The sequence below is a fragment of the Phascolarctos cinereus genome, unplaced genomic scaffold (assembly GCF_003287225.1).
Source record: "Phascolarctos cinereus isolate Bilbo 61053 unplaced genomic scaffold, phaCin_HiC Scaffold_5;HRSCAF=322, whole genome shotgun sequence".
Classification (NCBI taxonomy): Eukaryota; Metazoa; Chordata; class Mammalia; order Diprotodontia; family Phascolarctidae; genus Phascolarctos; species Phascolarctos cinereus.
In genome coordinates, this window is record NW_027555958.1 from 10,761,901 (window position 1) to 10,775,837 (window position 13,937).

At 51.8% G+C, this 13,937-nt stretch overlaps 1 protein-coding gene and 1 long non-coding RNA gene across 2 annotated transcripts in view; one reads left to right on the forward strand and one right to left on the reverse strand.

Annotated features, from left to right (window-relative positions):
• Positions 1 to 400: 400 nt before the first annotated feature.
• Positions 401 to 7,327, reverse strand: LOC110198076 (uncharacterized). Its single transcript, XR_013486772.1, has 2 exons — positions 7,055 to 7,327; positions 401 to 1,614 (listed from the first exon to the last, which is right to left on the reverse strand). It is a non-coding gene; the product is annotated as an uncharacterized LOC110198076 (long non-coding RNA).
• A 177-nt stretch (positions 7,328 to 7,504) lies between these two features.
• Positions 7,505 to 13,937, forward strand: part of NGEF (neuronal guanine nucleotide exchange factor) — an 82,007-nt gene continuing 75,574 nt past the window's right edge. Inside the window, 2 exon segments of the mRNA XM_020972174.2 lie at positions 7,505 to 7,844; positions 9,364 to 9,509. Coding sequence (XP_020827833.1) covers positions 7,738 to 7,844; positions 9,364 to 9,509 — 253 coding nt within the window. The 5' untranslated portion in view covers positions 7,505 to 7,737.

The window sequence follows — 13,937 nt, forward strand, 5'->3', positions numbered from 1 at the left end:
CTCCTGAGGGACTGGAGATGTTTTGTACACCTCCCCTTCGACACATCCTGGCTGTGTGACCCTGGACACCCTCTCAGTGCTGCAGGCAGCTCCCTATCCCATAAGCGGCAGGGAAGGGGCTGACCTGCTTTGGTAGAGAACGTTTCTTCACTGGAAACTTCCCATACCAATGAAAACCCAGTTCCCATTCCTCTCCCCTCTCCTTAACGCCTAGCTGCTTAAGAAATGCTTGCTGATTGACTGTGGGTTCAAATCCTGTCTTTGATGCTTACTGCTGCATGACCCTCGGTAAGCCGCTTAACCTTCTTGACACCGTTTCCTCATCTGTGCAATGGGGCTGATGCTACCACGGCACCCTCCTCACAGGGTGCTGCGAGGATCCAATGAGATTATGTATGTAAAATGCTTCATTATTGCTCTTATTATTTTGCAGAGTGGTCCAAGCTCAGCAGACTCACATATTGACACTTAAAATCAAGAGAAGAGGTCTTGGATTAAGTAGCAAAGATTTAGCAAAGAAATGTAGAGAAATCCCATTGGTGGATTTGCTTATCGTTCTTTCACTTGGACATTTGTTAAGAATGTTAGCTGGATCAAGGAGAAGGGATCAGGAATCCCCCACTCCCCCCCCACACCCATCACCTCAGGCTGCGGCATAAAGTGACCCAAGGACGCACCTTAATCCCCACCTTAATCCCCAGCGCTGTGGGCTTGAGGCTCTTCTGTGCCCTCAGCTCCTGGGGATGCACAGCCCTCCGAGGGCACGTCCCACTCCTGACTTCCTGCCTTTCCCCTGCTGTGTGTAAGCGGCGCCGTCAGCTCCCGGCATGCCGACACTGCAGCCATGCAGCTCTGCCAGCTACAAATGAAGATCTTAACTTGGGAACAAGGCCCAATTTGTGTGGGCCAGGACTGAAATCTTCTTTACGACTTCTCTTTGGTGACATTGCTCTGATAACTGTCACATCCCCGTCCAGTTAGCTATATTAACTCCTTTGGCCCTTGGTAGGGACCCAGGATACAGGACCACTGACTAGGGACTCAAAAGGATCTAAGAGGTCTGCTAGTCCAAGCCCCCTTCTCACAGACAAGGACACTGAGGCCCAGAGAGATGAGTGACTTCCCCTTGATGAGGCAAAGGAAAAGCCCAAACAGTCCCAGTCCTCAGGGGGCTTGTATTCCAAGGGGAAGACAACATCCGCACAAATGGGGAGATACATGATACACATTTGGGTCTCGCTTGGTTCTCACAATGGCCCTGCCGGACTTAATACCACAGATATGATTGTGCCCATTCTACAGATGAGGAAAATGAGGCTTAGACACTTGCCCGGATCATGCAGACATGAGGCAGAATCTGGGCCGAGGCTCTTCTGTCTCTAGACTCCAACACAGAGTCTTCTGATGGCTTTTCCAGCACTTTTCCACCTGCTCCCCACCCCGCTTCCAGGCTCATTCTGTTTTGCTCCCTGTCTGTCTCTCCCCTTTTCACAAGCTGGCCCCAGGCCTGGCTCTCTTCATCTTTGCTTCTTGGGGTCCCAAGCTTCCTTAAAGCTCAACCCAGATAGCGCTTCCTCAGGACGCTTCCCTTGCTCCCAGATGTTCGTGTCCACTCTGAAAAAAAAATCACATTTTGTATTTATTTTGCCTAACAAAAGCAGGGTAGTTGAGGAAGCTAGGTGGCGCAGTGGATAGAGCACCGGCCCTGGAGTCAGGAGGACCTGAGTTTAAATCCGACCTCAGACACATAATACATCCTAGCTGTGTGACTCTGGGCAAGTCACTTAATACCAATTGCCTCACTTAAAAAAAAAACAGGGTAGTTTAGCAGGGTAGTTTAGCGGCTAGAGAGCTGGCCTCAGATTCAGGAAGACCCGGATTCAAATCCTGCCTCTGCCACTGACTCTGTGACCCCAAGTAAGTCATTCAACCAGTGCTCTGGGCAATTCTTTAATATTATAAATTGCAGATAATAATAAATAGCATTTTGATAGCATTTTAAGGGCTTTACATATGCTGTCTTATTTGGTCTTCACAATGATCCTGTGATGTTGGTGCTATTATTATCCCCATTTTAGAGATGAGCCTAGAGCAGTTAAATGACTTGCACAAGGTCACATGGTTAGTTGCAGGGAACTGGACTTTTTGATAGGCAGTGGGGAAGCATTGAGGGCAGCAGCATAACTAAGGTTGGGCAACTGGAGCTTTGTGCCAGGGCAGAGCAATTGGATAGTTTCCAATAGCATGATCCTCGGGGTACACAAATACCTCAGAAGTACCATATGGCTCTGGGTTTTGAGGGCTTCTCTCAGAATCTCCGTTTAAGGAGGCCAGCCATCTCTTCATTTCTCACTGGGCTTCTCGATCATTCCCCCTCCTCACCAGCTATCCTCTCCCCCACTCCACTCACTGTTTCAGATCTTTTTATATGTCAATGCCTCATGAGGCTTCACAGGAAGGTCCATAGATCTGGAGCAAGAAGGCACCTTAGAGATGATCGTTATTATAGATGGGCAAACAAGAATCAGAAATGTTAAGTGACTTGCCCAGGGTCACACAGGGAGTGAGGGGCCAAGAAGGGATTTGAACCCAGGTCCTTTGACTCCAGAGTCACACTCTCCCCCTAGCCCCATTTTTCTGGTAGCTTTATCACAACTGTTAGAGATAGGAGGGAACATAGGACCATAAATTTAGAGCTAGAAGGGTCCTTAGATATATTCTCGTCCAACCCCCTCATTTTACAGACATTTATTGACTGTTCCTTAGGGTGACCTCTTCAACAAATATTCTTTCTTGCCTTATCTCCCATGTAGCTCCTTGGTTAGGTCCTACAATCAAGGAAGTCAGTTAGTCAACAGTCAATAAACATGTACTAATATAGGGCTGAAAAGGATCTCAGGGTCCCTCCCTCTTCTTTTACAGTTGAGTAAACTGAGGCACAGCTAGGTGAAGTGATTTGCCAAGCAAGGGCTTTTCTTTCTTTACAGGAGTTCAATGAGGAAGGAACTGTAATCATCATTATACCCATTTTAAAGATGAAGAAAATGAGACTCAGAGACAATAACCTCTACATTGTCACATAGCTGATCAGTGTCAAGGCTAGTGTCTGACTAGGTCTTTCACTCTTGGTAATTAGCAACAGACACAAAGTTTAAGGGGAAAACCAGCAATGCCTGCAGTGAAGTCTGAAGCACATAGAGAAGGTTCTCAGAATCAATGGGATCATTGGCTCTAGAGTTCTCCATCACCTTCCCTTCCAGGGAAATCCAAGCAGCCAGAGGGACAGAGCAGGAGAACCTGGGTTCTAATTCAGTCTCTAGCTAGCTATGTGTGGCCCTGGGTAAGTCACTTAATGTGGTGTCCTCCCACACCTGTAAAAGGAGAAGGGTGGAATTAGATACTCAGAGAACAGCTAGAAAGGAAGAGGCAAGGCTGAAGGTGGATATGGAGGTGAGGTGGGGAGAGAAACAAAGCAGAAGATCCCGATTGTTGTGGAAGCTGGGTAATTCAGAGACCAAACCAGATTTGGAGTGAGGAAGACCTGAGTTCAAATCCAATTTCTGTCACTTACTAGCTGTGTGGACCTCTCCCCCCACAAGTCACTTGAGTAATATTTGCCTAGGTTTCCTTATATGTAGACTGTCGGGGCGGAGAGATTATCCACAGTATTTCAGAGATGTAAGGGGTGCCAGCTGCAGGCCATCCCTTACCTGAGAAAGAATCCCCACAACCACACACCTGGAAACGAGGAACAGGAGGATGGAGGGAAATTTGTTGACAATGGAGTGGGTCTTCCAGAGGAAATGGTGGAGGGGGCTGAATGCTGGCTAGAGGGCCCTGAGGAAGCCTAGAATTGGAGGGAGGTTTTAGGAGTATAGGTGTGTTCCTAGCCAGCCATGGATAACTGGGAAGGGAGTGGAGTGGATTCCTGTAGCCTCTTCCTTCCAGAATTTAAGTGAGAAATTGTGCCAACTAATGTGATCCCAAGTTTGAGAATCAGGAGCTGTTGTCGGGTCAGTCTGTTTGTTTGTTTTGGTGGGTGACTCCCTGAGGTCCCTCCAACTCCTTCCCTTTGGACTCCCTGACTGAGCCCACGGGCCCTGGATGAGCTCAGTTTCCAAGCTAGGAGAGGGGTACAGGAGTCTGGGAGGCCACCATCAGCATGCTGGGCTCCGGCCAAGCATCTCCTTCAGTCAGGCCTCGGCCATCCAGCTCTGGATGACCCACTGCTAAGCCCCCTCCCCCATTGTCTTCAAAGCTGGCTCCACCGAAGACAGTGAAGATAAAGGGGAAGGAGTCACTGAAGAAGCAGAGGGTGTGGGGTTGGCCCACAGGACCCCTCCCCCAGCTAGAAGGGACTTCAGAGGCCATCCAGGACACCCTTCATTTTACAGAAAAGTAAACCAAGGCCAAGAGGGGGCAAGGGAACACTGCCCAAGGTTACACAGCTAGTGAGTGTCAAATGCAGGATTTGAACCCAGGACCTCTAACTCCAAATCTAACATTCGTACTTCTCCCATACTGCTTCTTAGACTGGCAGTGAGCTCAGTCTTCCTCAGATTTCCATTTCAGAAAGAATTTAAAACCGGACACCTCTTTACTAGACTATAAACTCCATGAGGGCAGAGATCCATGCCTTTACCTCCTCCAGTGCTGGACCCACAGTAGAGACTTAACAAACATTTGTTGAATTGGGTTGTGTTATTGTTATGCCTAGCTCTGGAGTCTGAGGACCTGAGTTCAAAGCACGCCTCTGATAGTGACCACCTGTGTGGCAATATCGGGCCAGTTGCCAGCTTCCCAAACCTGTATTTCCTCAGCTTCAGAGGCCCTCTGCCCACTCTAAGTCCACAGCCCGAGAATCTCTCCTGGCCTCAATCTTTTCTTCTGTAAAAGAAGGGGGTTGGACAAGATGATCCCTCCGACCTTCAGACCCTGTCCTGGGACTGGCTAATCTGGCCAGAGGCACGTCTGTTCCTTGGACCAGCTGTGTACTTCCTTCCAGATGCTCCCATAGGATCACATACCATTTCCCTTCCCTCTTCAACATCCTTCCTCCCGCCCCCCCTCCTCCTCTCTCTCTCTCATTCCTCCTCTGGAATATCATACTACTGTCTTTGCCAAATTTAATCAACCATTTTCTCTCTCTCCCACCTTTTCCCTTCCTGACCAGTAGATAACAGAAGACTGATGGAGAAACCAGTAAGTGTCTCCTCCATTGCTCCTTCAACACATCCGTGGGCCTCCCCACCCCATTATTAGGGGGCCTGAAGGATGGGCATCCCTCCAAAGGAGGCACTGCTGGAGAACTCCTCCTTTTCTTAGGCCTGAGGGTGGTGGGGACTGAGCATTATCCTGGCCCCAGCTTCTCCATTATCTGAGAGCCCTGGGCCCAAATCTCACCCCACCCCCACCCCCATTTCCTTTTAACTTAACAATGGAGGCCTGCTGAGAAAGAGGGCTGTCTTTCTCCTCCCTGGGTGAGAGCTGGCCAAGATGGTAAGAGGTGGAGTCAGTCCATCTGAGTGTGGAGAGTAGAAAGGACTGGATTTGGGAGTCAGGAGACCCAAATGTGAATCCAGGCTCTGACACCCATTTGCTATGTGACTGTGGGTATGGATTTAACTTCACTGGGCTTCATGTAAAAATGAGGAGTTTGGAGCAGAGAGTCTTCCTTCCATCTCTCAGTCCTAGGCATGGATTTGGGTCTTCCTCAGCAATCTTGCATGGAGTTGTGAGAAAGACCCTTGGGCCCTCTGGATTTAGAACTGAAAGGATACCAGAAGCCATTAAGTGTAACCCAGGGGGATCCAAGCCTGAAGGGGTACCTGTGAGCTGGAGGCAGAGGCAGTACCGGTCTTCGTAGATTGATTTGCACTCCCTTACGGATCCCTCCACCAAGCCAGGATTCCTCTCTTCCTGGTCATTTCTAAGGGAAGGATAAAGTAATTCCTTCCTCTTAGAAGTGCAGGCTGGGTGGAGAGGGGGAATTCCCCGATGTTCTCAGGTTAGCGAGATAGCTGTGGTTAAACCGCCTTCCCCTTTTTTCAAGGTAACATCAGGGAAATTTCCCTTTTCTTCCATGAGAAGGTGAGGGACCCAAAGGAAATTCTTTCTACCCCATTTTGGAATCTGATCCATATTCCCCTCAGGGGCACTTGGAACCAGCCACCCCAGCCCCACCCCCACTTCCTGGCCCCCTCCTGTTGAAGGAGATGATGCTGAAAATAGTCTGAAGGGACCAGGAATCTTCTAATTCAGTGGCCCAGTGGCTTTAGAGTCTGAGAACCTGGGTTCAAATTCTGACCCTGTAAAGGACTAGCTGTGGGAAGATTCCCTCTCCAGAGGTCAATCTTTTCTTCTAAAATGAGGGGTCAGACCTCTGAGGTTTTCTTCCAGCTCCAAAGCTTTCACTCAACAAGCCTTCAGTCAGGGTGTACAATGGGCTAAGCCTGGTGCGGTCCTGGGGAGCCAAAGGAAAGGTACCTTGTAGAAGGTGGCAGCTGAATTCTGAAGGGATCCTGAGAGGTGGAGGTCAGAGAGGAGAGGCAATCCTGGCCTTGGAGGAAGAAGAACTGGGAGCAGGATCCCAGTGCTAATGTCAGGAACAGACTGGGAAAGTGGCTTCCCCCTGGGCTTCAGTTTCCTGATTTGTAAAACGAAGGTGCTGAACTAGAAAACCTTGGGTCCTTAATTGGTGACAGTATCTAGTGAAAAGTCTGCTGATTCAGAGTCAGAAGAAACCTCAAGTGGGATCTCAGTGCAGATGGTCAGTAGCTGGGTGACCTTGGTTAAGCTGCTTGCTCTCTCTGTAAAATGGGGGCTGTTGTGAGGAAAGTGCTTCAAAGTCAAATAAAATCAGAGTCAAAAGGGATCTCCAAGGCGAGGTAAACTAACTCACTTATTTTATAGACGAGCAAACTGAGGCCCAGAGAAGTTAAATGATCTGTCCAAGGTCACACAAGCAGGAAGTGGCAAAGCCAAGATTCAAACCCTAGTCATCAAACTTAAGGCACCATCTAGATTTAGGACTGAAAAGGCCCTTAATGCTCACCTAGCTCATCCACAGGCCCAGGAAGGGAAAAGACTTGCCCAAGGTCACACGGCTAAGTAGGAGACGCAACCAAGTGTTGCCTGCCAAAGCCAGCCCAAGCATTCTGTGCAGGTGGATCAGTGTTCCCTCATAGCACTGGGGCCCACCAGGCCTTCCAGCTGGGGAGTCGGCCCTTGCCCAGGGCTGCCTTTCGCTGCCTGTCCAGCCTCGCGCTTCCCAGCTCTGCCCGGCGCTGCTTGTCCATGCCTGTGCCGCCCAGCCCTGCTCTGCCCTGCTTTAAGCTGCCCAGCCCAGTCCCGCCCAGTCCAGCCCTGCCCTGCGCTGCGCTGCGCTGCTCGGCCCGGCCCAGCCCTGCGCCACGCCGCGCTGCCTCCTCTCAGGGCGCTCCTGCTGCTGCTGTGGGCGCCGCGTCGCAGCGGCTGTGACCGCCGCCTCCCGCCTCCCGCCTCTCCTGTTACCGTGGCAACCCCCAGGAGCCTTCCAGGCAGCAGCAGCAGCAGCAGTAGCAGCAGCCGCTTAGCCGAGCGGGATAGCAGCGGCGGCAGCAGCAGCGGCAGCTCGGGGTCCAGCCCGCGCCCCGCACAGCCCTCCGGGAGCCAGCCTGCGTGCTGCGCCCGCCCTCCCTCCATCCCTGGCTCCCCAGCTCCCTCCAGCCTGCACCTGCCCGCCGGCCCGGGACCCTCATGGAGCTGCTGGCTGCCGCCTTCAGTGCTGCCTGCGCCGTGGACCATGAGGGCTCCTCCTCGGAGAGCGACCCCCGGGACTCGGCGGCTGGGCACCTGGCCAGCAGGTGAGGGGGCCCCGGCCCCTGGTCCGCACTGCCCTCTCCTTCCCTGCCCACCTGCCCCGTCGGGGCGCTGCTGCCCACGTCCGCCAGACCCCGCACGCCGCCCCCTCGGGCTGCGGGCACTAGCGGGCTGCGGGCACTAGCCGCCTCCGGGAGCGCAGGCTGCTTTGGGGGCGCATTCTCCTTCCGCCTCCCTTTCGCAGTCCTTGCCTGAGCCCCTCTTCAGCCCTGAGTCCCTCTCCCCTCCATGCGCTCCCGTGGCCCTCTGCCTTAGTCCTCTCCTTGAGCCCCCCGCCCCTCTTCTTGAACCCTCAACCCTTTTCTCTGCAGTCTCCTCTTCCCAATCTCCCCCTCCCTTGTTTCCCCTCTCTCTTCCCGGCGTCCCCTTTCCTCCTCTTTCCCGGCGCTCCTCCCACCCTAGCAGCCCCGAGTCTTCCTGAGGGCATGCTGCGTTCCTGCACTTCAGCCTGGATCTGACTCCAGCCCCTCTTTCCATCTCTCACTTTCCAAGTAGGGCCCCTGACCCAGGAAACTGCGCACGGTCAGAGGACCCCTGCCCCTCTCTCTGGCTCAGGGCCCGAGATTGCTTAGCAGAGCTGCTGCAGCTCTTGTCCCCCTCCCTACCTACCTCCCGCCCTCCACCCCCGCCCCAGGATACTCGGTACCTCCGCCCTGTTCCCAGGGAGAAGTGACTTTCTCCGTCTCTCTCGCCTGTGGGAAGTGGAGGCGGAGGGCAGGACGGGACAGGAGCAGATCTCTGGTCTCTCCCCTCTCTGCCAATCCAACCTGAATGCACTCTCCTCCCCAACCTTTCACCTCCAAAGCAACCAGAGCCCCCACTCAGCTCTTCCGCCCTCCTCTCCCGAGCAGACCCTCCACCCCAGCCCTCTTCCTTCCTTTCCTCAGCCAGCTGTCTTCTTTCTTCCTCGTGTTCCCCTCTTGCTCCGTCTTTCCTGGCCCACTTCGTTATCACAGAACGAGATTATGCCAGGGTTGAAGGGTTGGGGTTTGGGGGTGGAGAGGGCAGCAGGTGAATGAGCCTTTTCTTCCGTTCACCTCCACACACGTGCTGCCTAGGTGGGGAGAGTGGCTCAAGTCCAAAGTGCAAAATACTCTCTCAAAGAGCCCCCCACAAAGGGAAGGGCCAAGTTTCCAAGCCTTGTTCGCAAGCAATGAAAACATGAAGGTTTGGGCTTCGGCCATGTGGGGATGGATGCATAAATCACCGTATATAGCCCTAGTAAATATTCCTTTCCTAGCACAGTATTCTGAGTGCCTGGCCCCAGGGAGGAGAGAGGAGGGGGCCAGACATAAAAGTCAGTAACATTCTGTGCTGCCTGGTGAGCATGGCCCCCACAGCAGGCCAAGGGGTGATGCTCCGTTTGCCACTGTGTTCATTTCCCCCCTATTTAAGGAAAGGTCTCTGTTTCAAAGTGAATCTCTCTCTCTCTCTCTCTCTCTCTCTCTCTCTCTCTCTCTCTCTCTCTCTCTCTCTCTCTCTCTCTCTCTCTCTTTCTCACAGCGAATCTTCATCTACCCCTGGCACCGTGGCCACCCCAGAGGAGTACCCAGCCCTGGCCGCAGACAGCCCAACCACTCTCACAGAGGCCCTGAAAATGATCCACCCCATTCCTGCCGATTCGTGGAAGATTTTCATCGAACAAATAGGTAATGCGGTGTGGAGCTGTTCTCTGAGGCTTTGCTGCCGGGCAGACATTTGTGGTTCTGGGAGAGGCAGACAGGACTTGAGAATTTGGGGAAGATAAGCTTGACCTGGGGCTGCCAGGGTGCTGATTCCTGGTGTGCTGTCACTTTGCTGGATTGCTTTAGTGAGGCAGAGGACAGTGGATGAGAAGTCTGCTGGATTTCAGAACAAACTTAGTGCTGAAGGGACTGCCTAGGGATGTGGCGATCTCTTCACTGGAGGCCTCCAAAGAGGTGTTGGGTGGCCTCTTATTGAGGATGTCATAGTGGGAATGTCTGTCTTCATATAATGGTCTCTGAAGTACTCCCTACCTCCTAAATTCTGCAATTCTGGGATAGTCCCACACCGTTTGGTATACAAGCCTCCAGTGTGGATGCATGTGTGTGCTTTCAGCCTGAAGTATATAATTCCTCCTTGGCATGCTGTGTCTGCCACAGTCTGGCTCAAAGTTCCTTCCTACCTAGCAACTGTAACTAAGTGTGCAAAGACTTTCCTGGCTGTCCAGCTCTGAGCCCATTTTGGTGCTGGACAGGCCAGCCCCTGGAGGTGCCAGGAGGTTGGGTATGGGGCCAGGAAGGGCCCGATGTGGCTGGGCAGGACCAGGGTCACTAACAAGTAAGGGCTGGGAGAAGCCTGCCATTTGGAAGGGATGACAGGGAGGGGAAGGAGCTGAAGCTGGAAGAAAGGCAAGTTGGAGCTGGAGGAGAGGAGGGGCGAGAGAAGCCTGGCTGCTGGCTGGGTCCACGGCACCAAAGGCTGGAGAGGCCCTGCAGTGGGGGTGGGTTTGACTGTGGAAGCAGCACCTGCCACCTCTATGGATGGTGAAGGAGAAAGTAGCAGGCACAGTGGAGAGGGCTTGGCTGTCTTGCCTTGGATTTGGGGCCTCAGTTTCCTCATCTGTAAAAGGAAAGGGCTGGTCTAGGTGGGCTCTGAAATCCCTCCTGGCTCTCAGTCTGTGAGCCTGGAAAAGCTGTCAGAAGGTCTGATGAGTGCAGAAAACAAGATGGGCAAGGTCAGGCAGGGACCACCACATGCAATGCTTCCCATCCCTCCTCCCCACTCGAACGTTTTATGATATTCTGGGTAGAACTGCTAAAAGTCCCCATCCTCAGGACTTGGCATAAATGTCAATCAGTCATCTAGCCTTTAATGAATACCTTCTGTGTGCCAGGCACCGAGCACAGTTCCTGTTCTAGAGCTCAAATTCCAAAGGACCGTTATGATCTGTTAACTATTTGGTGAACGAATAACCGATTGGGACTGCCCTCCACCCCAGGACTGAGGCTGCCTCTTCAATGCATTTGTTAAAATACCCAGGACAACCGCAGTAGGACTTGGATGGTCCAATGAGCAGCCAAATGAGTGGGTCAGAGCAGTCAAGGGAGTCCATCCCAGGGGAAGAGTATTGGTTATAAAGTCCCAAGACCTGGGTTTGAATCCCAGCTCTGACCTTTACTTCTTGTATGGCCTTACGCAAGTTATTCAATTCTTCTCTGCCTCAGTTTGGTCATCTGTAAAATGGGTGGGGGGGGTTGGATGAAATGACCCCCGGAGGTCTTTCTTAGACCTAGATCCTTAAAAGATAACGGCAACAAAAATTGGAACGCTAGGGGGAAAATATCTTCATATCATAGATATTCCCAAAGTTCTCCTTTTATTTAAATGAAGTCAGAAAATGGCTATATTCTCAAGTCCCTAATGCCCCAAATGGCTACATTATGTCTTCAGTAATCAAAAGCAGCAGGTTGGTGTGAACCGTTTTTAAGAAGGAGAGCTTTGAGTGCTGCAGGCTATGCCTCCAAGCCATGTTTCCTTTCAGGTTTGCCTAAGCACTCCCAGATGTTATCTGCTCTGGAATCTCCCAGTGCTCACCCATTTTGCAGATGAAAATGCTAATTAACTGACCCTTCTTTGCCAGAGCTGCCTGCTCCAACCCCTTTATACCTCCCTGCGGCTAGAATTGTTGGTCTTTTCCTGAGCCTTGTGAAGACCCAGTACCCTTGGCCTGGGTGAGAAAGGGCCAGAGAACATGATGGGAAGCAACAATGATTCCCAGTCTTCTGTTCCTGGTCCACCTGGATGAGCAGGCGGCCAGGGAGGTGAGGCTGAGGCCTGGAGGAAGTGAAGAGGTATCAAACTCAGAGGTATCTTCCTCATAGCTGGTTTTAGCTGAAACAGGATTGGGAGTCCAGGGATTCTAATCCTGGCTTTGCTTCTGAAGCTGGGTGACTTCGAAGAAGTCGTTTCCCTGTTCTCTGGGACTCAGTTTCCATATCTGTACAATGAGCGATTTGGACTAGAAAATCTTCAAGATAATAATAATAATTAGTATTTGCATAATGGACAGCCAGGTGCACAGTGCACAGCCAGGAAGACCTGAGTTCAAATCCAGCCTCAGACACTTATTAGCTGAATGACCCTGGGCAAGTCACTTAACCCTGCTTGCCTCAGTTTCTCATTTGTAAAATTAGTTAGAGAGAGAAATGGCAAACCACTTCAGTATCTTCTCCAAGAAAACCCCAAATGGGACTATGAAGAGTCAGACACGACTGAACAAAACAACAGGACAGCAACAACAACACATTTATGTAACACTTTAAGGTTTGCAGAGCATTTTATATGTTAACTCGTTTGATCATCACAACAGCCATGGGAGGTAGCTACTATAATCATCCCCCTTTTATGGGTGGGCAAACTGAGACACAGAGAGATTAGGTGATTTGTCTAGGGTCATGCACAGGTCGGATTTGAACTCACAACTCTTGTGAGGATCAAATGACTACAAAATGTAAATAATTGTAAAGCACTTAGCACAGTGCCTGCCACCGAGGATGCGCCACAGAAATGTTAGCTGTGATGGTGATAACGATCATGCTTCCTACCTTCCTAGCTATGTGACTTCGGCAAAGTAACTTTGCCTCTGGGCCTCAGTTTCTCCCTCTGTTAAATGAGGAGAGCTGGACAGGATGGCCTTTGAAGTCCCTTCCAGACTAAGCTCAGTGAATGATCTTAAGAGCTCGGTAGCATGGTAAAGGGGATGCTGGCCTCAGGAGGATCTGGGTTCAAGTCCGGCTCTGCTACTTACTGGCTGTGGGACCCTAAACAATTCTTTTAACCTCAAGGGTCCCAGCAACTCTTTCAGACTATAAATTGCAAAGCAGGTGCCTTGGTACCTTCGTTGGCAGAGAGAGTTTCCTTACTGGAAGTTTATTTCTTACACGGATGAAATGCCAGGTATGGATCACTTTTAGCTGCCTCCACCATCCTTCATAAAGGTCCTGCTGCACTGACCAAGGCCCAGATCTTCTCCCCAACATGAAGAGGGGTGGGGGTGCCCCAGAGCTTCTCCCCAACGTGAAGAGGGGTGGGGTGTCCCAGAGCTTCTCCCCAAGGTGAAGTGGGATGGGGGTGCCCCAGAGCTTCTCCCCAAGGTGAAGCGGGGTGGGGTGCCCCAGAGCTTCTCTCCAAGGTGAAGCGGGGGGGTGCCCCAGATCCTCCCCCCTTACAGCCCATCACAAGAAGGCATTCCGCCCTTGTTGGTGTGAGTTTGGCCTGGACGTGGACGATGGGAAGGAATAGCTGACGGCTGATTCTTGTGCTCCTCTGGTGTCCTTGACATGGAGCCAGAGCCCAAGAAAGGCCCTTAGAAGCCAGGAATGCCCACCTGCCCTTGGACTCCCACCCTATGCACTCCCAGGAGGGTGTAGACAGAAGTGCCTCGGTGCACGGGCAGGCATGTCTGTGGCTGCTGGCATTCCTCAGCTGATGAGATCTTGGGTGGTTCGGAGCATGTTTGAGTGATCCAGGGCCACCCCCAAAGAGCGAGCTGATCCTCGGGCCCAAGGTTGGGCAGCCTGGAACACTGCCTCAGGCCTTGGGGTGCAGGTGACTCTGCCCTGCTCCAGGGGTGGTCAAGGTCTCTGGTCTGAGGTTAACAGAGATCAGAAGTGCCCATGGATGTGTCCTGGGCACTTGTCCCTCCTGCAGCCATGTACATGGGTGGCCCAGCTCTGCTCTGTTCCTCATTCTTTGACACACCCACACAGACTTAGACTCAGACACAGAGACACATACAGACACACACACAGAAACACACACAAATGTAGACACTCACACAGATACACATTTACACAGATAGCCATAGACACACACTCACCCAGACACATATTCATACAGATACACACTGACACAGAGACAAAGACATACACAGATAGACACACTCACACAGTTAGACATAAACACACTCACATAGACATACACAGATATTCATACTATAGGCACACGCCCTCTCCCAGGCCTTTTGGGAACTCTCCCCAGAGGTATCCAACCTTGGGTTTAGTCAGAGGCTCTGGGCTCAAATCGCCCCTCTGTACCTGACCACCTGTTTGACT